The following is a 24880-nucleotide window of genomic DNA, read 5'->3' as shown; positions in this document are numbered from 1 at the left end:
TCTCTCTCTCTCTCTCTCTCTCTCTCTCTCTCTCTCTCTCTCTCTGCCATACTTACTAAGAACCTGTTGTGATTCAAGTGTGGCAAGTAAAAGCATCTTCACAGAAGAGAGTGGTATCTGAATGGAATTTCAACCCAGACAGTCTGAATACAGATTTTAGTATGTATGAGTCAATGGGTGAATGGATGAAAAAAGCATTTAAGTGCTACTTTATGTCAAGCACTGTGCAACATGCTAGGGATAGAAAGGAAGGTAAGGAGCTCACATTCTAAAGGGGAAGCTGGCATACAAATAACTATATACATGTAAGAAAAAGACAATGAAAATAGAATAGGTCTCAGAGGGAAGGTATCAACAGTGGGGGAGTGAGGAATGGGAGATCTGGAAAGGGTTCCTGCAGAAGGTAAGATTCCAGTTGATTCATGCAGGAAGACAGAAAAATCGTCAAGTGAAAAGGCAGAGCATTCCAGGGATGGGGGACAACCAGTGAAAATACATGGAGTGAGGAAACAGTGTTATGTGTGAGGAACAGCAAACAGGACAATATACCTGGATCATAAATTGTCTGGATGGGAATAAAGTATAAGAATATTGGTAAGGAAATAAATAGCTATGTTGTAAATGCCAAACAGAGGATTTTATATTTGATCCTGGGGGTAGTAGGAAGCCACTGGAGTTGTGTGTGTGTGTGTGTGTGTGTGTGTGTGTTTTGGGGGGGTGGAGGTCCCTGGTTAGATATCATTTGGGAAGATCACTATGGCAGATAAGTGAAGAATGAATAGAAGGTGGGGCAAGATTTGAGACAAGGACACCAATTAGAAGCTATGTAATAGTCCAAGTGAGAGGTGATAAGGGCTTGAACCAAAGTAAAACTGAATAAAAAGAATAAAATATATGTGGTAAATATAAAAGTAGAGACAAAACTTCATAACAAATTGGATGGGATGGGGGGAGAAAATAAGAGTTGAAGACGACACTGAGGTTGTGAGCCTAGGTGACTAGTAAGATGGGGTTGCCTTCCACAGTAACAAACATTGGGAAGAAGGGAGGTTTTAGTGGAAAGTATAAATTGTGTTTTGGACATGTTGAGCATGAGATGCCTATGGGACGTCAAATTTGAGATGCCCAAAAGGCATTTGGTAATATAAGACTAGAAGTTAGGAGAGAGATTAAAGTTAGATTGTGTTAGATCTGTGAATCAACTGCAAAAAAAAAAAAAAATGAGTCTGGGGAAGCATTGCATCCATGGTTAGTGGGTGTGACCTGATTCAGCAGAGGAGACTGAGCAGAGGTTAGAAAGGTAGCAGGAGAATGAGGAAAAAGTAATGCCATGGAAACCTAGAGAGAAGAAGGCATCCAATATGATCAATCGTCAAAGATTGCAGAAGGGTCAAGAATGACGAAGATTGGCAATTAAGAGATAATTAGTGACTTCAGAGAGAGCACTTTTAATCAAAGAGGTTAGAAACCAGTTTGCAGAGGGAAGAGAAGAAGTGGAAGCCCTAAGTGTAGTGAGCTTTCTCAAGGAGGTTAGGCAAGAAGCAGGGTGGGGGAGGAGGCAATAAGAGGATCAGAAACAACCGACAGTAGGATCAAGTGAGAGCTTTTTAAGTGAGAGACAGTCTCTGCTCTCATGGAACTAGGAGATAAAATAGGAGAGTTCAGATATAAAAGCCCCATGGTTCTTGGGGTATAGTGGCAGGTCAATGGGAGTGCCCAGATATCTGGAGAGCACAGTGACGAGACAGATAGTTAGATTACCAGCCATTGGGAAGAGGAGATCTAAGGGACATATAGGCAAAGAAAAACATTCCCCTTAGCCTTGTCTTTTTAACTTCCAGTTCCTGGTAAGATCTGGTCAGGTTGGGCTATAGAGAACAAACTAGAGTTTGAGGAGAGGACTCTCCATACCTTGGACCTCTGCCCTCTGGTTTCTAATAGGGTGGGGAAAGTGGTGCTGGGGGATTAGAAAGTGGCTTCTGCCTGATGTGGTCAGCTGTGGCCTTTGGCACCTGGTTTGAGGTAGGGGGTAGAGTTGGAATCTATAGATATCCACCAAGATCCTTCCTTGTAGCTCCATAAAAGAAACTTACCATTTCAAATGGACTCAAATTACATCCATAAACTCAAGATGATTCACATGTCTTTCACAATGAAAAGATTAGACTATTCTATAAATGCAACACAGTGGAAATGTATTTTAATTGTTCAGCTTGCTGTCTCTGTTCAGACGCTAAGAATTTAGATTGAGGAAGTCTAAGTAATCTAATACATTTCATCGTGGGTTGCATTCCTTGTCATGTTTGATTATACCTCACTATGTATTTCTCAATGTTTATTTCATTTCTGTTCTTGATGGTACTTGTATTGATAGTACTTTCAAGCATGGCATTAAAAAATGCCATGGTATTTAGTTTTAATTTTCTTTTTTTCTAAATTAATTCTCTTTTACTTAGGCCAGACCTATGTAGCCTTAAGTAACTTGCCATTTCTGTGCCAAGGAAACCCAGCTCATTACACAGATAATTGTTGGAGTTTATTCCTCAATTATACAGATTGGCAAAATACGCTATGTGGTTCCAGTGAAAATGGCTCTATATCCTCAGTGCCTCACACATAATATATACTCTAAGTGTTTGAATGAATGGATAATTTTCAACCTTTCTCTTCCTATTTTGCCTCTTTCATCAACATTTTATTTGCTTCATATTCCCAGCTTCCACTGATCTTTGGCAAGAACAGCTGGGTTTAGAAATTCTTTGCTTTGCTTTGTGTTAGGTCTTTTTTTCCCTCTCATCTTTCTTCTAAGTCACTCTATCCTTTAATCATCTTTGGCATTCTTGAATGAAATCCCTCTAATTGCTTTACAAATGAATAGGGTTTTGAAATATAGAATATGAAAATACAAACAATAATAATGCTTCATATCTAAAGAATAAAAATACTTTTTATTGGAACATCTAATCTATGCATTTATTCTAAACTTAATTAAGCATATTTTCCTTAATAGCCAGACCACATAACTTAGTTTTAAGTCCTATGATAATTTTAAATGATAATACATTTCTCTTGGAGCATATACATAACTCAATAAAACTGTTTTAGTTTAGCAGTGCTGGGAAATGGTAAGCATTATTTTATAAGTTCATTGGCTATTTCTTTAGCATCTCTTCCAGCTCTAAATCCCATAGTCTCTGAAATAAATATATGATTATAGTTTATTTTGTGATTCTATGGGAAGAATGATACTAATATGTTGTTTAGTATGTCAGTGTTTTAAGGTCACTAAGTACCACCATGTGGGCTGCTATAAAAGCAGGAAGCAGTATAGCTTTTGTCTTATTTTTGAGTTTAACTGCTCATTTCTGATAGGCATCTGACACTGATTTGCGATGTTTTCATGGAAGAGATTCTAGTTGATTTCTAGAAGGGCTTTGCATGTTTAGTAAATTATACCACATTTTATACAAGTGTTTCTATCCCACAAAGACAGCAGAACTTCTCTACTTCCCCCTTCCCCAAAAGAGGATGAAAATTGAAGCCATATGTTCCACATATCCTCTTAAATGTAACTCCATGGGCACTAATGGTATTTATGTGCCCCATAGCCACAAACCTGTTTTAGGCAAATGTATTTACTCAGTAAAGAGTATCTGTTTCTGAAGACATTAGAAATGAGCTCATTATTGTATCAAATCAGATGATATCTGTAAAAAAAAATTAGCATAGTATCTGGCACATAGTAGGTGTTATATAGATGCTTATTCCCTTCCATTATATGCTTTACCACTGTAATGCCCTGTAACTCACTCTGATTAAATTGCTCCCTCTTATTGAACATCTACCTTATACATGTGATGAACTATATTTAGAGAGTCTTTAGTTGTCAAAGAGAGGTGGTTGAATGCTACTAAAATTATAAATTCAAGAGCAGGTATTAGTAGGCAAATCAGTACTGCTAAAAATTAAGTATTCTGTGGGGACTAAACTCTTTGATGGCAGCTCTCTGTGCTAGAAGAGGAAAGAAGGTAGGCTTTCCCTGGGTAGTCTCTGAGAGCCAAAGATGTGGAAGGGACCTCAGAGACCATGTAGCCCACCCATCTCATTTTACATCTGAGGAAGCTAAGGGCCAGAGAAGTGAAGGGATTTGCCAAAAGTCACACAGGTAGTCGGTGCAGAGCTGAGCACAGACTGGGATGACTGGGATGGGTGTGTTTCCCATTGCAAGATACTTCCCCTGCTTCTGACCAGGAGTAGAAGTGGAGGGTGGCCAAAAGAATGACTCTGAGACATGCAGGTAGGAGACAAATCTGACTGAACATATGAATCCTCCTATTCCATACTTTTCTATTCTTCTCTTTTTTGACTGCACAAGGGACTCCAATGATTACAGCCTTCCCCCAATGAAATGCCCTCCCAATGCCAGCTAACTCACTCCGCTTAACTGTTCTCCTTTCACACTGCTTGTTTATGGTCAGCAAGAAAGTGCAAGGAGGATATGGGTACACATCTTTTACTACAGCTCAAGCCTTTTGAGCCCAAGTCAGGAATTTTTTTTAACCCAAATAAATGTGTTGTATACCTTGACATAGAAAAGTGTGAAGTATCACCTCACATTGCCTTTTGTCTTAGTATCTTGATTAAAAACTATTTAACTGTGAAGTACTAATCTGTTTTGTCTAGACAATGCATATTCATTATACAAAAGCTCAGGGAACATTTCTTTCCAAATAAGACTTCCATTCCATTCATTCAGCTTGGAGCAGTTGAAAGATAAGAGGACAGAAATCCATCTCCCTCTCTCTCCCCCTAACCCCCACCTGAACCCTGTACTTATTAAGTTATGATTCTGTATGTACACAGTACCTTGCTTTGTTTAAACTACTAGGATGCTAGTTGGCTTGGTAAATTTCAAGTATGCATTATGCATGTTTTAATGAAGAATGAAATATGATTACCAGGGAAAAGCTTGAGTGCGGCTTTGTCACACTCCCAGATGTGCACCTGGTGCTTTATTGTATCTCCTGGAGTAAGCTGGTGGGCATCTTTCTGATGGCTTCTTGTTAATGAATCAAGATGCAAGAAGATGTAGAACAAAAAAGGGTGGATAGAAGAGTAATTATGGTAATGTGATAAAATAGCTTAAAAAATGTAAAGGAAACCGAGGCTCCAGCTCCTGAAATGTTAACATTGTGTTTTTCTTTAATTTGCTGTTGTCTTGGAAGCTCGCTGTTTATGCAGCGCTTTCACCTTCTGCTGTTTGTCTAAGTGCCAACTTCTTTCCCAAAGGTGTTCAGTGACTAATGCTTTGGTTAGCAGCCAGAATATTTTATAAATGTCTATTTCTAGGCAGCTCTTCCACAAGTCTTAATTAAACTTTAATGTCAAATGAAAGTTTACTTTTAGAACCTCTTAGGTTCCTTTATTTGCAACATGATTACATACCAGGAGGAGAAATTGGGAGACTCTGATGCCCCCTCACATTTCCTCCTCCTATTTAACTGAGGCCCTCCATGCAGCAGCATTAGCTCTGAGAGACAAAGGCTTGCAAATAAAAATCAAATTCACAGCCCTTTCCCAAGAGTTGGGGCAATAGTGTGGCTCTTGCTTAATCTGTTTCCTCCATTCTGAAGTGATGGCTGTACACTTTTTCATAAATAATATCAGTGCTTTAAATGATTACTTTATATAGTGTATTCTACTAACAGTGAACCAAGGTGGAGGCTTGCCTTCATGTGCTTCTTCACCTGCTCCCTGTTCCCCTTCCCTAAGGATTCAGGAGCTGCTAGTTGAGAATTTTCTGTACTCACAGCTTTAGAGGATGAATTGTTTCACCCTTTGGAGCTGAAACAGGAGGATTAATCAGAAGGAAAATGTATTTTAGAACAAAGCTTGTGTTATAGACTATTCCAGAGTGGTATTTTTTAAGTATGATTTTTGCTTGTATATTTATTCCACAGCTAATTTTGCCCATAATTTAGACTGTTCTATAGGATGTGGCATTTTTAATGTTATACTAATTAAAATAAATGAAAATTCTTTCTAATATCATTTGCCATCCTTTTTAAAAATGGAATTGCTAGAACATCTCTGAAGTAATTAGGCCAAAGTTAAAAGATTGTAGGCCGTGTGAAAGGGAGTTTTATTATTGTTATTATTTTAACTTCTGAAGTATTATATAACCTGTTTATTAGATCATAGTTGTTGTAATACTGATAAGTAAGCAGTTGATTTAGTAATAGGTATGTATGGTTGATTAGTAGTAAAGCATTTATTACATAAATGGAACTAGAAAATAGGTGATGGTGGGGAGAAGGGTACCCAACTAGTGACAAGGTTGCTAAGGAGAAGGTAGAAAAGTCTCAAGAGTGAGAATTGGAGTCAAGAGTGAAGTGAGCATGCTCTGAGCACCTGCTGAAATGGCTGTCCAGGCTATCCAGCAATTGGAAGAGGAAGTGGCAAGGTGGTGGTATCTTCAGGATGAGATGGCATCTTGGGAGGAGGGAGAAAAGCTTGAAGAGCTGGAGAGAGAGGAGTGAAAATATACAGCTAAAGGCTATAGTGGATAGAGTGCTGGGCTTGAAGTTAGCAATATCTGAGTTTAAATTAGATCCATAATAGCTGTGTGACCCTGGGCAAGTTGTTTAACCTCTCAGCTTCAATTTCCTCATCTATAAATTTTGCAGGGTTGTTGCGAGAAATAGAATGAGAAAATAAATATGAAGCACTTTGGAAATCTTAAAATGCCATATAAATATTAGCTATTATTATTATACCTATTATGATCATACAGTGCATTTGAAAGTTTTGATTTACCAGTTTCTTTAGAAGAGATATACTTCTTAAAGTTATAAGAAACACAGAAATTAAAAAGACTGTTGAGTGGAAAATTAAGTGGAAAATGAGCTGGTTTGATTTCATCCAATGAAAACTTTTGTTTACTGATAAATCTGTTATTTCAATTTGAAAATTTAGCTGCTTAAAGATTCTTGATTATAGGGGTTTGTGCCTAACACACATGCCATATTCATGACTGTTTCACTACCAGAATATTTTCTCTAAAATAATTCACATTAATGATTAAGGCAAATATCATGTGCATTAGGAGATAGAATTTTAATTCTCTTAAAAAACAGAACCTAACCAATATTCAATTACTTTTAGGCCACATGAAAATAAAAATTATCTTGCAGTTGGAAGTATGAAGACTTTAATGTTGAATGTTTCATTGACTAATGCTGGAGATGATGCATATGACACAACTCTACACATTCATTTACCCAAAGGTCTTTACTTCATTAAATTTTTAGACCTGGTAAGGATTGAATTGCAAAGGATATGGATTCTTCTTTAAATTATTACTATGAGTTTCTCAGCTAAGGTCATAGCATGGCGTGTATCTTGTCTCCTACTGCCTCTCAAGAGTGTAATTAATATTTCCAAGGACTTGGAAAGAAAATTCAGGTTCATGTTTTAGTTAATCCACACTTATATCACCATCTGAGCTTGACAAAGTAGAAAAGGCAATCTGAAATGTCTCAGTAAAGGAAACTAAGAGGAAATTAAAAACAGGTAGGAGATATGTCGAGGAAGCGTAGCAAGAGTAGTAGAAATCTGGATAAGTAGGAGGCTGGCATCAGGGAGGTCTAGCTGGAGACAGCAGATGGATGTCCACATAGGTGGGTGAAACCCACAGATTGCTTCCATCAGGGCAGTCTGGTGATATCCTGGTAGGTCGCCAGCCAGACATGTGGTCCCTAACATAAGGTGACATAGTCCAAGGCATAAGAACTGTGGTTTGGGGTCAGAGGTCAAGTCCCTGAGAAGTCTGACAAGAACAATGATCTATGTTGGGCTAAAAGGTGGAAGGCCAAGACAAGAACATAAGCAAAGGAAAGTAAGATGGGGACCTAATTGCTGGGACAGCAGTGGTGCCTTTGGTCACAATGGTCAAGACAAGGGCCCCAGTTGCTGGAACCAAGGTAAAGGGAAGGACCTTTTAATGTTTTAAGGTTTAGATTGACCATCTGAATTATGTATCCATAGATCCCTACCTTTACCCCTTCTGAAGTGCTTGATTTTTTCATAGAGTCCTGCACAAAGATGAGGAACTTAGTGTCCTGCAAATAGCCTGACCTAAAATATCAAAACACATATGACATATTAATAGCATGTAAGCACCGAATAACCAGAGTTTTAAACCCTTATTATTTTAAATTGATTAGGGGATTAAGTCCTAAGCATATTTTCCTGTCTCACAACCACAGCCCAAATAACTGACAAGGGAGTTGTTCTTTGTATCCCATTCCATAAACGATCACAAAGATCTGAACTCATAAATGAGCAGGGTATCACATAAAAATAGACCACTAGATTAGAGAGTTGGGAATTTTTTTTCATGTGTTTGTAGGGAGGAGGACAGAAGGTTGATCAATATCTAGCAGAAAGCAAGGGAGTTCAGGGAATGGCCCTTTAGGAAAGATAGAAATTTATTCAATTACGTGCTTGTATAAAGCAACCTTTAAAAACTTTAATAAACTAAGGTCTTCCTCTTTTATTATATCCCTCCCTAATATTAGGAAGAGAAACAAGTATATTGTGAAGTAACAGACAATTTGGGTGTTGTGAAACTGGTCTGCAGGGTTGGTCATATATATGTGGATCATCTATCAAAGGTAAACTTTTTTTTTTTTACTTTTGGCTTTTGAATTCTATTTGCAGTATAAGCATAAAAACAGTATAATTATAATATTTTGGTATGAAAATGACAAAAGAAAAACTGATCAGATTCTTATAGACTTGAAAACTTTGAAATTCTGATTAAACTAATGAGAATTTACTGTTCAAGAGTCTTTACTGCATGCTTGGGCTGTGAGAGATTTAATAAAACATTCTTCCTTTACTCTGTGTGTGTGTGTGTGTGTGTGTGTGTTTCCATTGAAGATAGTATGATGTTTGGGCTTTGACAGATGGGATTTTGAAAATACTTCAGTAGCTGCCTTTTTTTTCTGCTACATACTTTATTTACTGTTGTTGAACAACAGGATTCACATTTCTTCCAAGCTCTTAGGATGTTTCTTTTCTTCTAAGGCTGATATTTTACAGGGATCTTTTGCTTTTACTCTAAATGTAGGTCTTGCTTATAAATGTTTTCTCACATACAAAGTTTTGTGTATTTAAAGTTGTAATATTGAAAACAACAAAAGGTCTGTTCTATGGTCCACATAACTGAAAAAATTAAATGAATGAGAAAGAAGAAAATTTCAGTTTAGATGAGAAAACCTTATTCATGTCTTTAATGTCTTCCTTTCTCTACATTTTCTCCCCACACTATCCTCAACTATTAGAATGTGGAAAATTGTTTACTCAACATTTCTTTGTTTTTGTAGGAAGATTTTAGTTTTCTCCTAGATGCAAGCTCACTTAGCAAAGCAGAAGATGACCTCACCATTACAGTTAATGCTACCTGGTAAATTTTATTTGAAAATCATTGTTGTGTTTAGTGAAAAGTATCTGCAGCATTCTAGAGCTAGGGTTGGGGGCATAGAGACATGGGGAGACATTTGTATGTCATTATTGGTCAGCAAGAGAATATTTTTAATTATGTAATCTATCAGGAAACTGAATGAACCAAAAAAAATCACAGAATAACTATTTAAATAATTAGAACACATTCTTGTCAACCCCATCATAAAAATAATTTCTTATTGCCACATCTGTAATTAATAACAAAAAAGTGTTATTTAAATAAACCACAAGATATATGTTGTATTCAATTAATTCTCTCTAGAGAAAATATAATGTTCTTGAAGAATTCTAACAGGGCATTTTATATTTTTTCTCTAGTGAAAATGAATGGGACACAGACAGTCTGTTGGATAACAATATGGCTTTAATGATACCACTAAAGTATGAGATTACATTAAATGTTCATGGGTAAGTCAATTATGAACCATCACTTTAATCTGAAAGCTAATCCTTTGTCAACTCCTCTACCTATATTTTATTTGAGATTAAAAATCACTAGTTCATTTTTTTCCCTGACCTAATCCCTTTGGAGTTAACAGCCCTTACATAATTATTTGCCATTTTTAGTCCAGTACATATTTACTACTGTAGGGAATTTCTGAGAGTGCCTATCTAAGACTAATTAGTGCTAGTAGGAATCCCAACAGCCTCATGTCAGAGAAATCTTAGCCCTTCCACTGCACAATAGGATGAACCATGGCTGGTCTTCCCTGGTTCCTTCTCACTCCTTTAGTAGAGAGGCTAACTGATCATGAATATGAGGAGTATAGTTGTACCTTCTTACCAGGGTGGAAGATTCTAAGAACTGCTCTAAGCAGGGTATCCCTCTTCCACCCTTTGACTCCTGTGAAGCTGCTGGCTTTATAGACAAGATACAGGAACTAAGGCTTTCCTGATTTTCCAAGATTTCAGTGGGTTTTTTTTTTTGAATCACAGGTTAACCTGGAAATGGTAAAATAATATTTTTATAATTTATTTTTAGTATAATTTATTTACTTTGTAATCCTGTGTGTTTTATGCATTGAAAAACATTATTCTGAGAAGGGGTCTATAGGTTTCACTGACTACCAAAGAGGTGCATCTTATACAAAAAAGGGTAAGAATTGTTCTCTTGGATATTGTCCTCTTAAGAAGAAGGAAGAAAATGTGGAATCAGAATTTGTGTTTACCCAGGTCTTAAATGGTGGCTAAGTGACTCAGTGAATGTTATTTCAGGTTTTCAGTTCCATTTATGTATACCAGTGTTAAAACTGTAAAACATTAAAAATGTAATCATTGCATAAATTTAGAGCAAACATACTGGTTATGGACACATTTTTTTTATTTCAACCATTACACAAAGTTTTCTGTACAACATAGGGGGTAGGATATAGTTTAGTGTATTCAAAAGCTAACATCTTAGATTGATGTCTACTCTTCAGGCCAGCACAAGAGCCACTCAGTTTTGAGCTTTGGTGATTGTATAGAGATCGAGGAGTAGCAAAAGTGTTTATTAGTAAATTGGCAAGAAAGCAAGAATTGGCTATAAAATTTCCCAAGTGTGCATGAAGTGGTCACTCCTGTACTGAATACCCACAATTAATTTTTCTAAAAGTGATATTAAGTATTTACCATGTGTTAAGCACTAGAGATATAGTCAGAAAAATAGAGATAGTCCATGCTCCCAGGAAGTTCCACAATAATGGGAGGATATGAAACGTACAAGAAAGTTCAGCTGCAGAGCAAATGGTAAAACTTAGTGGTCTCTTGTCTCACCAAAAGGAATAGAGTGGGTCATTCCCATTGTATCCAAACCACGTGAGGAGTCAGGCAACCAAAATGAGTTTGTTGTAGCCCAGCTAGGAGAGGGGTTAAAAGGGTAACAAGAGGACAGGGTCTTCCTATAGTCCTGTAGTCTGGATGGTTTCTTCCTGTGGTCCCAAAATCTGGATGGTGAAGGAGGAGGGTTTAATGGAGATAAAAGGGAGGAAGGGTGCCCCCAGTTCCAGCTACCTGGGGCTCCCAGATTAGTTATGGGTTGATCCATAAATGTCAGCATATAGAGTGTTCCCACAGAGTAAACAGTGACTATTGACGGCAGGAAGATAGCGGGAAATAAGGAATAGAGAAAAGGTTAGACGAGGCTTTAATATGTTGCAGTGGGCAAAAGGATGATACTACAAGGAAACTCATTTTGTTGCATTTACAATGAATCTCATTAAAGCAGAAAGTAACTGGGTATGTTGGAAGAAGAAGGGACACTGTGCAATTCTGTTCAGAGTGGTTCTTATGTCATTATTTTCTCAAAGATCATAGGTGTAAAGTTAATTATGGTCAATGTAAAATTCTTAGTAAGATGGGAATTTGTATACATTGCATAATTCCTTCAAGAATATTGGATTACTAAAGGAAAGGCAATTTTATTATGACAGCAAAATAACATATTTGATGGTTTTTGTTTGTTTCTTCTTAAATTCTTTTTATCAGATTTGTTACACCAGCTTCATTTATTTACGGACCAAGCGAGGATAATGAACCTGAAGCTTGTATGATGGAGAAAATTAATTTTACTTTCCATGTAAGATAAAGTTGTTTTGTAAAAATATTTACACATCAAACTGAAAAGTTATTTTTGACTTATTAGTATGAAAGTTTTACTTTATCAGTCTGTTAGACAGAGGAGGTCAATAACAAGGGGAGGAAGAAAGTAAGCAACTCAGAGGTTACTTGGTGTTTAGGTTGAGGATGTGGTGGCTAAAGAGGAGAATAAACTTGGGCCAGACCTGGTAATGGAGACCAGAGTAAAGTGGTGATGGTATGGGTTAAGGCTGACTAAAACAACAACAACAACAACAACAACAACAACAAAAACAATACAAAACAAAACAAAAAAAAATTCCAGGCCAGAAACTGTTAGGACAAAAAAAAATATATAGACTGGAGTTTTGGTTATTTTTTTTCCAAGTAATGATAGCTGACATCACACTTGAAGGTTTGCAAAATGTTTTACACACATCCATCTTTTATCCTCACAGCACATCACAGAGGAGTAAAGGTTACTGATGCTATCATTTTCCTTTTACAAATGTGGAAACTGGGACTCATGGAGGCTAAAGGACTTGTTCATAGATACACAGTCAATGAGTGTCAGTCACAGGGCTCACCCAGCACTCTGCCTGTGACACCATAATACCTCTCCAACAAATCAGTGATTTTTGACCTTTGGAATCTTTTATATACAAATATTTTTCAAGAACATCACATAAAGAATGTCAAATTTGACAGATTAGAAAGGAGACCTGAACTTACTAGAGGGGCTTGAATTTTGTTTTGGATCATTAGGATCTATTTGGTTAGCCAATCAGTCTATAGATATTGATTACTCATTCATTTATTGACTGATCATTTCTAGCATGCCTTTCATTGTCCAAAACCAATACTGTACCCCTAAAAGGCTGAAAACATCTTTAAATAAGAAACTACCAAACTGGGGCTGATGAGTTACTACAAAGACATAAGTATTTAATGATAGCTAATCACTAACATCTTGAATAACATCTACTTTACTTTTTTTTCCCCAAGCATACAAATATTGAGGGCATCTTTTTAGTATAGAATTGCTGAAAAAGTTAAAAGCATTATTTATCATAATGATTGAAAACAAAGCTGCACTCCTGTACTGTTGGCAGTTTCCCTTGCTGAGTTTTCCTCCTGGCTCCAGGTGTATCATGAATGGAGACTGCTGAACCCTGAAACCTGATTGAGATGCTGAAGAGGGAAGGGTTAGGATTTAGGCATGGAGAGAAAAGGAAAAAGGAGATTCAATGAAACGAGCATTTACTGAACACCTCTTATGTGCCCTGCATTATGCCAGGCCCTGGAGAGAAAAAGACAAAAATGAAAATAATCTCTACTTTCAAGGAGCTTAAATTCTACTGAGTTGAAACTGTTGCATAAAATGTGGGATTCTCTGTCTATGGAGTTTTCCTGCATGTGCCATGTGGCTGCAAGTGAATTTACACCCTTATAAATGTCAAAAGAGAAGCTACCTGGAGAAGGTTGTATGGTTTAGTGGAAAGAGCATTGGATTCAAGGGTCCTGGGTTTGAGTTCTGTCTCTTTTTTTTGGGGGGGAGGAGGCAATCGAGGTTAAGTGACTTACCCAGGGGTCACACAGCCAGTAAACATCTGAGTCCATATTTGAACTCAGTTCCTCTTGACTCTAGGGCTAATGCTTTATCCACTGTATCACTTAGCTGCACCTCTGACTCTTCTTTTAATAGCTTTGTGATATTAGACAACTCACTTAACTCCCCTGAACCTGTTTTGTCATCTGTAAAATGGAGGTGACAGTACTCACTTTATTTACTTCATAAGATTATAAATATCAAATAAGATAATGTATGTAAAGCACTTACTAAACCTTAAAGTACCATATAAATGTCAGCTATTTATTGTATGGTTTAAAAAATTGTCCTGATGTGTGAACTTAAGACAAAATATTTATAACATTATAAAACTAATTCCTCGCTTCTCTCCCCCTTCACCAGGTTATGAATGCTGGACCTAGCATGGCTCCTAATGTGAGTGTGGAGATCATGGTACCTAACTCATTTACCCCATATCACAACAAACTATTCAACATTTTGGATGTCCAGGTATCATTATTTTACTGTTAAACTTTGTTATCCGTCTTAAAAACTAAAAGTAAAGTTCATCCTTTATCAAACAGCAAGCTATCTTTTAAATGGTTTTTACTTTTCTCTTTTTCATTCAATTCTGTTAACTTAGAACAGGTGTAACTGAAGTAACCTCTCTTCTTCATCAAGTATTTCCTGAGTTCCAAGTAAATATTTTGTATCATGACTTGTTATATTATAGCACATTGGTGACTTTTTAATCACTGTTTGGACTTCGCACATAATAAAACTGTACTTAGGAATACAACTTTGAATTACTTCTTCCAAATGTGATTTTTTTTTTTGGTGATGTAGGTTTTGGTCAATGGGGTGGCAAAATTCTCCTCAGAATTTGAATTCTAGACTAACCAGAAAAACAACATATGATATTTATTTAATACACGTTACCCGGGCAGTAAGAACTCCACAAAATGAGTTTTTATTTTCCTAGCTTCAAGTCAACAAGTGACAAATTATTACTGCAGAGCTTTGTTAGTCCTGCTTCAGCTCCATATTCGCAGTATTTATTCTAATTCTGTTGAATCTCTCCTTTTTTTTCCACATTGCCTTTACTTGGGCAGTAATGACAAATCCATTATCATTTTTGGATTAAACAATAATTCAATAAGCATTTGTAAAGAACCTATTCTGTACAAATAATCAGAGATCAAAGATGACTCCCCCCCAGCCCCCCACACACAAACAAACAAAAAAATCTGGGCTCTAGCCTCAAGGAGATTGTTTTCTGCCAGAGAACCAAATGGTTCTTTATTAACCAGAATAAATCTGCTGTTCTACATATAAATCTTATTGATTTAAAACTAAATGAGCATACATGCTCAAATATTAAGGATCTAAGTATATTGAGAAAAAGAATGTGTAACCAGATTCATTTCAAATCATATAGCTCCACTAAAATCCTCTTTTGATGTCAAATCAGGATTCATGATATCAAGGTAACCCTGGGTCCTGAAAGGTTATGGATGGAGAGCCCAAGAATTGACATGTTCTGCCAAACTGGGAATGCTTTAACCATACCCCTAGTCATCCAGGAATCTCATCAGTAGGTTAGCTGGTGGCCACCAGGCCATGATTTGGCAGGGAGAGAGGGCAGCACACTTTCTAGGAGCTCAGTCAACTCTTAAGGCTTTAAAGATTTGTGATCCATATCTGTGAAGATAGTTACCAGCCAGAGGAAAGCATGAATCTATGGATAGTATTTTTTTCTTTACCAGTATATAAAAAAGACTACAATGATAATTTTTCTCCCTTGCTTTTTTAGACAACAGCTGGAAAATGTGATTTTGATGATTATCAGAGGGTGTGCATTTTATCACAAGAAAAGAGAAAAATTGAGCCACTAAAAGATATAGTCAATTTCTTTTCAAAGACTGATAAAAGGCTAATGGTAAGGTTACATTAATTCAATGGAATTATTAATTTTTTTCATGAGCTTCCCTAATAATAGTAGTTATTAAAATACTGTTTTAAACATAGAATCTTTAACACTGAACAGACAGGGCCACATGATCAACTGTGCAGTTAATTACAAAGACATTTTCAGTTATGAGATAAATCCTTTCGAGAGGAACCAATTAGATGGGATTGCAGGACATGGAGTGTGGAGATGTTAAGACCTGAAGTTGGACATTCACACTACAACTTCATTATTAGTGAATATTTTCCCAGAAAATATAGTGCTTATACATCTTGTGCTTATACAACCAAGCACTTTACTGAAATCTGAATCTGTATTACCCTTTTCTTATTCTCCTATCCAGGGGTGGGGAACCTTTGGCCTCGAGGCCACATGTGGCCTTCTAGGTCCTCAAGTACAGCCCTTGACTGAATCCAAACTTCGCAGAACAAATCCCCTAAATAAAAAGATTTTTTCTGTAAAAGTTGGATTCAGTCAAAAGGCCTAGAAAGTTACACATGGCGCCCGGGCTGCAGATTTCCAATCCCTGTAACCTATACCATAAAAATTAAGAGAAACTCAGAAATGACTGTTTAGTGTCTGAAGTTAATTTTGCACCAAGGTGTACAGTTTAGTTCAGTGAGCCCTTCATCTTTAGCCCTGCCAGGTTTTGGTTAACTGGTCAGCCTTTGTTACGTTATTAAAAATTTCTTGCAATCAGCTTGATGAAAAGAAAATTTTAATAATGTAACATATATACATACATACATATACATGCACATGTATATTGCAAACAGCTAGGAAGCTAGCCTTATGTCTGATATGTTTTAAGCTTTGTAATTTACATATAGCATGTAATTTAGAAAGGCATTCTGATTATGAAACTTCATTTTATGTTTCATTGCAAAGGATGAGATCACATAGAAAATGACAACCAACATTCTGTGGGAAATTTATGTTTCTCCTATGATTTGCAAAGCAAACATTTGTGTTTTATTTAAACTGAGATTTGTTTTATAAATGCCAGCAAGCAAAACATCATGATTTTCACTTAGAATACTGTTGTGTTATCTTACTTAAAATGTTGGAAACATTCAACTTAATACTTTTGTGTTTTTTTTTTCAGTACTGTCTAAAAAATGATCTACATTGTTTAGTTTTTTCCTGCAATTTTGGGAAAATGGAAAGTGGAAAAGAAGCCAGTGTCCATATTCATTTGGAAGGCCGGCCATCAATTTTAGAAATGGTAAACATATACATGATTTCATGTGATTGTGAATCAATTTTAAGATATCGATATGTAAATTCAGTTGAATTTATTTGGGTAGGAGTGTACATCCTATTGAGATTTGAGCACAGTTAAGGTTTGTGGTAAAACTCCAGGGCAAGAAGAATGTGGGTATCATAGTATTTCAGCGTTGGAAGGGACCTCAGTGGCAATCTGATACAGCCCTTATCTGGAAAATAATTCACTCTAAAATGTTTCTAACAAATGGTCATGTATGCTTTGCCTGAAGACCTCCAAATACTTAAGCTGCTTTTTGTGGCAAATTGAGGGAGCTGGTGTGGTAGCCAGGTAATTCAGGCCAGGAAATTAAGGCATAAAGAAGGATTTATTTTTACTAGATTGGCTATACACATTGATTCACTTCACTAATAATTACACACATCACAATTGAACTTAAGGCACTGAAGTTCTATGAAACTGGAAAACTTAACTCCTTGCTTCTAAAAGTTCCACACTTCTAGAATTTATACCTAGAAAGCTATTATTTTATAGATTAAAGGGAGAGAGTGCTAAGGAGAAAAAAGAAAAGCTTTTGTAAAATCTAATTGAAATATTGAAATCCTTATATAATATCAAGAGAAGTCATTAATATCTCATCAGTATTATAAAAGACTGAATCTATACTTTCTCACCCCCAATTTGAATTTGAAATCTATAATTATTCAACACTGCATTTTCTATTAAGAAAATAAGGGAAATTATATTTTTTCCTAAAAAAAAAAAAGAAAACTAACCCTGAACTGAATAGCATAAAATTTTTAAATGAAGTTTAGGAAGTACAAGCTTCTGAAGAGTCATTTTACATATATGTATATATATATGTATATATATACATATATACATATATATATACACACACAAATTATGACTCTACACATTAGTTATAATTAACAGATATAGGCAGAGCATTGGAGGTAGAATGGGCATATCACAGAAACCTTTAAATTGATCTTAGAACTATGTGCAATGACAATGAGAAACATTATCCAACCTTATGGATAATAATTTCTTCCACAAAGAAATTTTTAAAAAAGATCTTAGACTAGAAAAAGAAGAGAAATATTGTCTATTACTATTGAAGATTTGATAGATTGCTTTTTTAGAATATCAGCTGGTTGAAAAAGGCAGGATATAATCCAGCTGGTTATATCATTCTTTTTTTCTGTTTTTATGGTCATAATCTATATCCTAGATTATTTGACTTTAAAACTATCTATTATAGGCTTTAGGTCCTTATACATTTGGAAACCATAAATGATAAACACTGTGGTGATATCAAGTAGATCCTCACATCTTCGCATAAAGACATAGTGTACCAACTATCTGTTGTTTTTTCCCCCCTAGTGTCTATCTTAAAAAACCCAAGAGGTTTTATTTTGCAATATCCTTGCTTTTAAGATAACTTTCTAAGTGAATCATGAGAGGTAATGTGGTATAGTAGATAGAAATCTAGTTTTGTAATTAGGAATATGACCCTAACACATACTAGCTATTTTTTCTTGGGTCGAGCAGTCATGAAATATCTAGGAGTTCTTATCAAATATTGAGAAATCCGAGGAGATTGTACCCATGGTGAAATATGCATTTGATTCCAGCTTAACTGCTATGCAGTAACAACTTAATAATGCCAGAAAATGTAGCATTCCTTATATGTCACAAAGTTTCATTTTCTTCTCCCCCACCCCAAAAAAAAATTTCATCTAGTTTATGTATTGGAGAAGGTAGCTATGCTAGGATGATATTTTAGTTACATATAAAAACCTAAATTTTTGAAATCTATGTCCAAAGGAAAGGAGAGAGATTGACTATTTGAAGATAAAAGTGACAGGCAATTTATTAATGAAGTCTAGTACAATGAAAAATAATAATTTGAAAAAGGTTTTTCAAAAAAGGTTACCTGTCTAGTAACCTTACTTTTTAAAAGGTTTCACTGAAATGAGACAATACACAAATAAATATTAAGGCCACTGGACCCTTGGTACTCCATACATACTTAGCACTGAAGTAAGCTACAGATCATAGAACAAAAATTCAAAAATGGAACAAAATTTTAAAAATAGGATTAGTAATAACTTTGAAAATTCCTAGGTAATGGGTAAAGATTGTGAAATCAATTATATGAAACTGATATGAATTAATATAAAATCAATATGTTTAAATATTAATATAAATGATTTGAAATCAATAAAATGGTTATTTCAATTTCAATTCAAATTTCAATTGATATGAAGTCAATATAATGACATAAAACAGGAATTTTCCCCCTCATTTCCTAATGATAGGATGAGACCTCGGCCCTCAAGTTTGAAGTAAAAGCTACAGTCTCACCGGAGCCACATCCAAAAGTTATTGAATTACACAAGGATGAAAATGTTGCATATGTAAGAATTCTTCCATTTGGGGTGTGAAAAATATGATTTAGGTGCTCAGTTGTTTTTGTTCTGTGTGACTAAACAAAACAGGGTAGATAAATTATCTTTTACCATCTTCACCTGTAACTTTGTATTATTCTATTAGTCAGTGAACATTTAGGCCAGCCACTTGCCAAGTGTTAGGGCTACAAAGAAAGACAAATATTCCCTGCCCTCAAAGAGCTCACATTCTAACAGGAAAGATGATACATAAAAGAAAATTCAGCTTTAAGGTGGATGGAAAGGCCCAAAAGTCTTATGGGAGAAGCAGCGGGGAGAATAAGACCTGGCATCCTTAGGTTACCACAGGAGGTCAGATGACAATGCCAGGGGGTTGTAAAGGCAGGGCAGATGGTAAGGGATGGAAGGCCCTCCAAGTTCACTGGAACGAATAGGGTTGGTGACTCCTTTCTCATTCAGGTGATATAAGAAGTCAAGCAGCCTGAGTGGGGTCCTGGGTAGTCCTTTCTGGGGAGTAATGAAGGAGGAAGGGTACCCCGCAGTGGCATTGCCTGGTCTGAATGGGTCCTGGGATGCCAGGGATAGGGCAAAGGAAGAAGGCAAAGCTGCCCCATTGACTTTTCCAACTTAACTATCCTGATGAGTTCTGGGTGGCTGGGTTAGGGAAAGGAGCGAGGGGAAGGCAAGAGGGAGGCTGAACCTAGCAGCTTATCTGGATTGCAGATGGCTGTGGGGCAGCATCAAGATGAGAGAGGGATTAAGGGTGAGGAGGTAGGGGGAAAGGTACCTCATGTGATTTGAAATAAAAAAAAATTATAAATTATCTACTCACCATGGCTGTGTGATTTCCTTCAACAGTGTTAGCAGCTTGTAAGTAGGAGCAGATAAGATAGATGGGAAGATTGATCCAGAATTGGGGTTTGGAAAGAGCAGAAATACAACCAAGGGGCAAGGGATTTTAGGATAGAGAACAATGCAAACTGAACTGTTTATAGTTGGGTCAAGATTTTAGAGGGAAAAAATCAGGGTCAATGAATAGGAAAGCAGAGGGAGGATAGAGTGATAGTGGGAGACAAAGATCAGATTTTTCACAAAATGTGTATTTATTACAGATATTTGGACTTATCTGACCTTTTGTTATCAATTTCCTTTTCTGGAATCCATGTCCACTCCCCTTTGCATGGATATATCCTGGGGCTCTGTTCTAGGCCTTCTCTTCTCTCTCAATACTTTCTCTGTATATATACTTGCAATGTTGGTGACATTTTATTATTCACAAACCCCATGTGCTGTCCAAGGTATTTACTGTGAGGGAATACAAGAGCACTAACTTGCCCACTAGGTGTGAATGTGAGATATGAATACATTTTATTGGTATGGATGCTGCTTGCATTTGCATATTGTAACCTTTTTTACATTGCTTCATCCTTTTTTTTGGGGGGGAGCACAGTAACTCATAAATTATATATGTTAGCTTTTTGAACTGATGCTTTAAAAAATTTTCCTTCAATTCATATAGGTCCATCTAGATGGATTGCATCACCAAAAGCCAAAACCATATTTTCGTATAATGGTTATTTCAACCAGTTTTATACTGGGTTTCACTGTATTTTTATTCCTTTCATACATCATGTGGAAGGTAAGTCACATAGTCTATTTTTCAAATTTTATCAAATCCAGTAGTGTGGTTTCCCTTTTAATGGTAAAAAATCCTGAAATCTAGCAGTGTTCCACTCATCACTCCCCAAATCATTTTACTCTGATTTCCTGTTATTTTCCTAACCGTCAATTTATTGAAGTCTTTCTTAAGAAAAACTGCCTTCTTAAACCCAGGATTATTACATTTTGAATAAATGCCCAAACTAACTTGTTTGCTTTTTGGGCTTCTTAACTTTCTGGGGGAGAGGAATCTTAGAAATCCAGACTCATTTTTACTCCCTTCAGAGTTTGCCTAGGTTGGATAAAAGACATTTTTAGTTTTCTGCAGTGTTTTTGGTGGTACCCCGACAATGGTCGCTCATTGTTAAAGGCACATTGGGAGCTTTAGCACAAAATAAGCTAAAAGAAAAAAAAAGAGTACTAGCATTAGCAATATGTGAAGAGGTTATCATGTCTTTGTGGGGTTTATCTTCATCCTGCACTAGAATTATGGATACTGACTCTGAAATGGTATTGTTTTATTCAGGCGGGTTTCTTTAAAAGAGAATACAAAGCTATTCTTCAAGAGGAAAACAGAAGAGACAGTTGGAGCTATGTCAACAGCAATAAAGAGAATTAAAGACTTCTTTACCATATACCAGTCTCAGGTTAACTAAAAAAGATGGAAGACACTGCTTACAAGAAAACATTGTCAACTGAATTCTACTGTGTTTACTCATCTTGATGTGCTTTTTTTTGGGGGGGGGGGAGCTTAAATATGACCATGTGACAGAATGTATCATAATTCCAGTAAGCATCTAAATGGTGATTATTGTTTCAAGAAGAATGAAAAAGGAGGTATCTGAAGCAACCCAAGACAGCATCTTTCTCAGGTGTCAGAAGAATTGAAGAACACTAAAAAAGTTTATTTCTTCAGGATGAGTAGTTCTCTAAAGAGATCATGGGATGCCAGTATATGTGAACTGAGTTGCATCGTGGAGAAAATAAGCAACTCAGTTTAGTAAATCCTTTTACTTGAAGCATCCTTTTAAATAAATGTATTTGCAAGCTATACTCATTATAGTGGTGAAATAAACCCTTATCGAATGGACATTAATTGTTTTTAAAGAAATCATCATTGGTTTATTTAAAACAGTTCTCTTTGAGGTATTGTTTATTATATTTCAAAGGGCTATATTGAGGCTTTCTTGTATGAAGTGATCAGAAAAGGATTACCTTATGTTAAAACAAATGCATCTTTGATGATCTTTGATTATAACTCACTTCACGTGAATGACAATCAACAAATATTTATTTTTAATTTTTTAATTTTTTTTTTTGCTTTTTGGTGAGGCAGTTGGGAGTAAGTGATTTGCCTACATTCACACAGCTAGTAAGTGTTATGTGTCTGGGACCGAATTTGAACTCTGGTCCTCTTGACTCCAAGGTCAGAGCTCTATGCACCAGTGCCAACTAGCTGCCCCTAACAAGTATTTATTAAGCAGCTAATAATTAATAACCTGCATTAACTGAGGAAAATAATAGCTGAAACATGCATACAGTGATCAAACATTCGACTTAACTGGTCGTGCCTTAAGGGAAGGACGATGTGTGATTTTCTTAGGTCTATGGATTTACATATACATATGTAAAATAAGCATTATTATATATAAGAATATATAAAATTCATTTATGCTTTTTTAAGTTATGTGAATATATACACATATATTCACAATATACTTTCTTCCATGGTAACCATGAACCAAAGAAAATAGTTTTTTTTTTAACTGATTATTTGTAAATTTGAAAAATTATTTACTTCCATGATATTTTTAATATTGAGATAGCAGATTGTGAGTGTTGCACTTTAGCCAATATCTGAATAGGAAATACACTGATGTATATGATGTATGTATTATGAAAACCATACCTCACTAATGATGAAAACATAAGGACAACCATTATATGTATTGTATGCAAATACTGATTGGACAATAATGAAATGCACTAATATATATTTGAATAATAATGCGTGCTATTCAACTATAAGTATTAAATGAGTACATATTAGTTTTTATTTTGTTTTTTTTTTACAAAAAAGATGCAAAAGAAGTCACAAATTTAACTATACTAAAAATATTTGGGGATTGAAGGATAAATGCAAAAAATATAAATATAGCAAATGTTTCCATTAAAATGTAAGGTAATTTTTTTAAAGTCATAAAATAGCTTATTTCCAGGTTTTTAAATAATTTACATTGTATTTGCAAATGAAAATGCATTTTACTTGCAGTATTTATTACATGTATATTAAATAGGTGATATAAAAAGTGGGCAAATAACATTTTACCAGGGTCTGCTTGTATGTATCCTTGTACCTGTGGCAAAATATGTAACTTTTTCAAAGCCTGATAAAATCTCTTTCCTAGTCCTCTAATTCTTTGATTTATTTTTGTAGCCCTTTATTTATTTGTTAGTAAAATGGAAAATAATGCACTTTACAAAAAATCTACACAAAATATTTAATGAATACATCAGTTGGGTAAATGCTATTTCTGTATATTTGTGGCTCCAGAATTCTTAGATCTTCCTTTTCCAGGTTCTCATAGTTAGTAAAATTAAGTGTGGTCAGGTTAAGTTTTGGCTTTGCCTTAAAGGCCCCTAAAACTATGGTCTTTGATTTTCTATCTCCAGAAGAATTCTGTTTGAAGAACTCTTTAATTTGGTCTCCTTCTTCTTTGTAAATGAGTATTTTAGTGCTGAGTATAAGGCATTTGCCACTGTTATGTACCAAAGTGCAGTAATTTCTAAAATCCTATCCGTCTCTCAGATATGAGAGAAGATATAAACTTTTAAAATTTGCTCTAAACTATGAGGAAAAAGCATTTTAAAGGGTGAAAATGAGTATAAATTTTGTATATGTTTAAATGGAATGTGTAAGAGTTTTAGTTAGTTTTATGAATTCAGAGCATTTTAAAAATTAGACAAATGAGTCCATTTCAGAAAAATATTTACTAATCATCATAGCTAATTTGAATAATGATAGAATTTTGGGGAGATGGGATCATGGTGTAGAATAGCAATATTATTTGCAAAGACTACATGGACAAACTACAAGAAACAAAATGTTAGAAATATGTCAGAATCAGTTTATTCATTTCTAAAAATGTAAAATCTTAGTTTCAGTTTTAATAATACAGGTTAAAACAACTGTAGTAATTTGGGTGGTGTACTCTATGAATGGTTAGACTGAAAAAAGCTTGAAATCTTGATCTGCAGTTTCAATAAATATATTTTTACTAAAATAGTTTAACATCTCATATACTATTTTTTCTAGATTTTTTAAAAACTAAATTGTATTTTTCTATAACATAAAAATAGTCACTTTGATTTTAAAATTATTTGAGCTATAAATATCCCAACTTTATACATTTCTTCTGTAAACAATTTAATATTACTTGTAGTCATTCATTTCTTCTAGGTTTCCTCCATAAAGCTTGATAAGTTGTGGATGCACCCTGTAAAGAAAATACTTGTCATTTATAATTCTATTAATGTATTCATTTTTCTATTGATTTTTATAATGTAGAGTCTTGTCACCTGCACATAGTACTGAGTATCCTCTGCATCATACACCCAAATCTTCTGACAACTAGTAGACATACATGAAATGCAAATAGGTACCGAGAAAAACTGAGGTAGCTATGGGATGATTAAACATCATAAATTAACTTTAGCCGAGCACTCACTACCTGCCTGACTACTGTGTTCTGGATGAACAATGGTATTTATACTTACTTAATATGAACTTCTGATGGTACTTCCACTAAATCTCCATCAACATTCCAAGGGTAATTATTTTCACTAGATGGTCCATGAAACTCAACATCTCCTGTGTCACACCCAGAGTTATTTCTTGGCTGGAGTTTTACTTCTTCAACAGTGTAGGTCTCAACAAATGGAAAATTAAACTAAATTAA

At 35.3% G+C, this 24880-nt stretch overlaps 2 protein-coding genes across 3 annotated transcripts in view; one reads left to right on the top strand and one right to left on the bottom strand.

The window, feature by feature from the left end:
- Positions 1–22017, top strand: part of ITGA4 (integrin subunit alpha 4) — a 98429-nt gene extending 76412 nt beyond the window's left edge. For both annotated transcript variants that reach the window (XM_027866002.1, XM_027866001.1), the window contains exons 18-28: positions 7165–7315; positions 8580–8675; positions 9390–9469; positions 9847–9936; positions 11995–12085; positions 14057–14164; positions 15468–15593; positions 16729–16848; positions 19173–19271; positions 20782–20901; positions 21448–22017. In XM_027866002.1, coding sequence (XP_027721803.1) covers positions 7165–7315; positions 8580–8675; positions 9390–9469; positions 9847–9936; positions 11995–12085; positions 14057–14164; positions 15468–15593; positions 16729–16848; positions 19173–19271; positions 20782–20901; positions 21448–21540 — 1174 coding nt within the window. In that variant the 3' untranslated portion in view covers positions 21541–22017. The remainder of the gene's footprint in view (positions 1–7164; positions 7316–8579; positions 8676–9389; positions 9470–9846; positions 9937–11994; positions 12086–14056; positions 14165–15467; positions 15594–16728; positions 16849–19172; positions 19272–20781; positions 20902–21447) is intronic.
- A 1135-nt stretch (positions 22018–23152) lies between these two features.
- CERKL (ceramide kinase like) overlaps positions 23153–24880 on the bottom strand; it is a 181238-nt gene continuing 179510 nt past the window's right edge. Inside the window, exons 12-13 of the mRNA XM_027865957.1 lie at positions 24699–24871; positions 23153–24418 (exon numbers count right to left, since the gene is read on the bottom strand). Coding sequence (XP_027721758.1) covers positions 24355–24418; positions 24699–24871 — 237 coding nt within the window. The 3' untranslated portion in view covers positions 23153–24354. The remainder of the gene's footprint in view (positions 24419–24698; positions 24872–24880) is intronic.

The sequence above is a fragment of the Vombatus ursinus genome, unplaced genomic scaffold (genome assembly GCF_900497805.2).
Source record: "Vombatus ursinus unplaced genomic scaffold, bare-nosed wombat genome assembly UNPS02014779.1, whole genome shotgun sequence".
Classification (NCBI taxonomy): Eukaryota; Metazoa; Chordata; class Mammalia; order Diprotodontia; family Vombatidae; genus Vombatus; species Vombatus ursinus.
The sequence above is the reverse complement of the archived record's forward strand: the minus strand, read 5'-3'. Positions and strand labels throughout refer to the sequence as shown.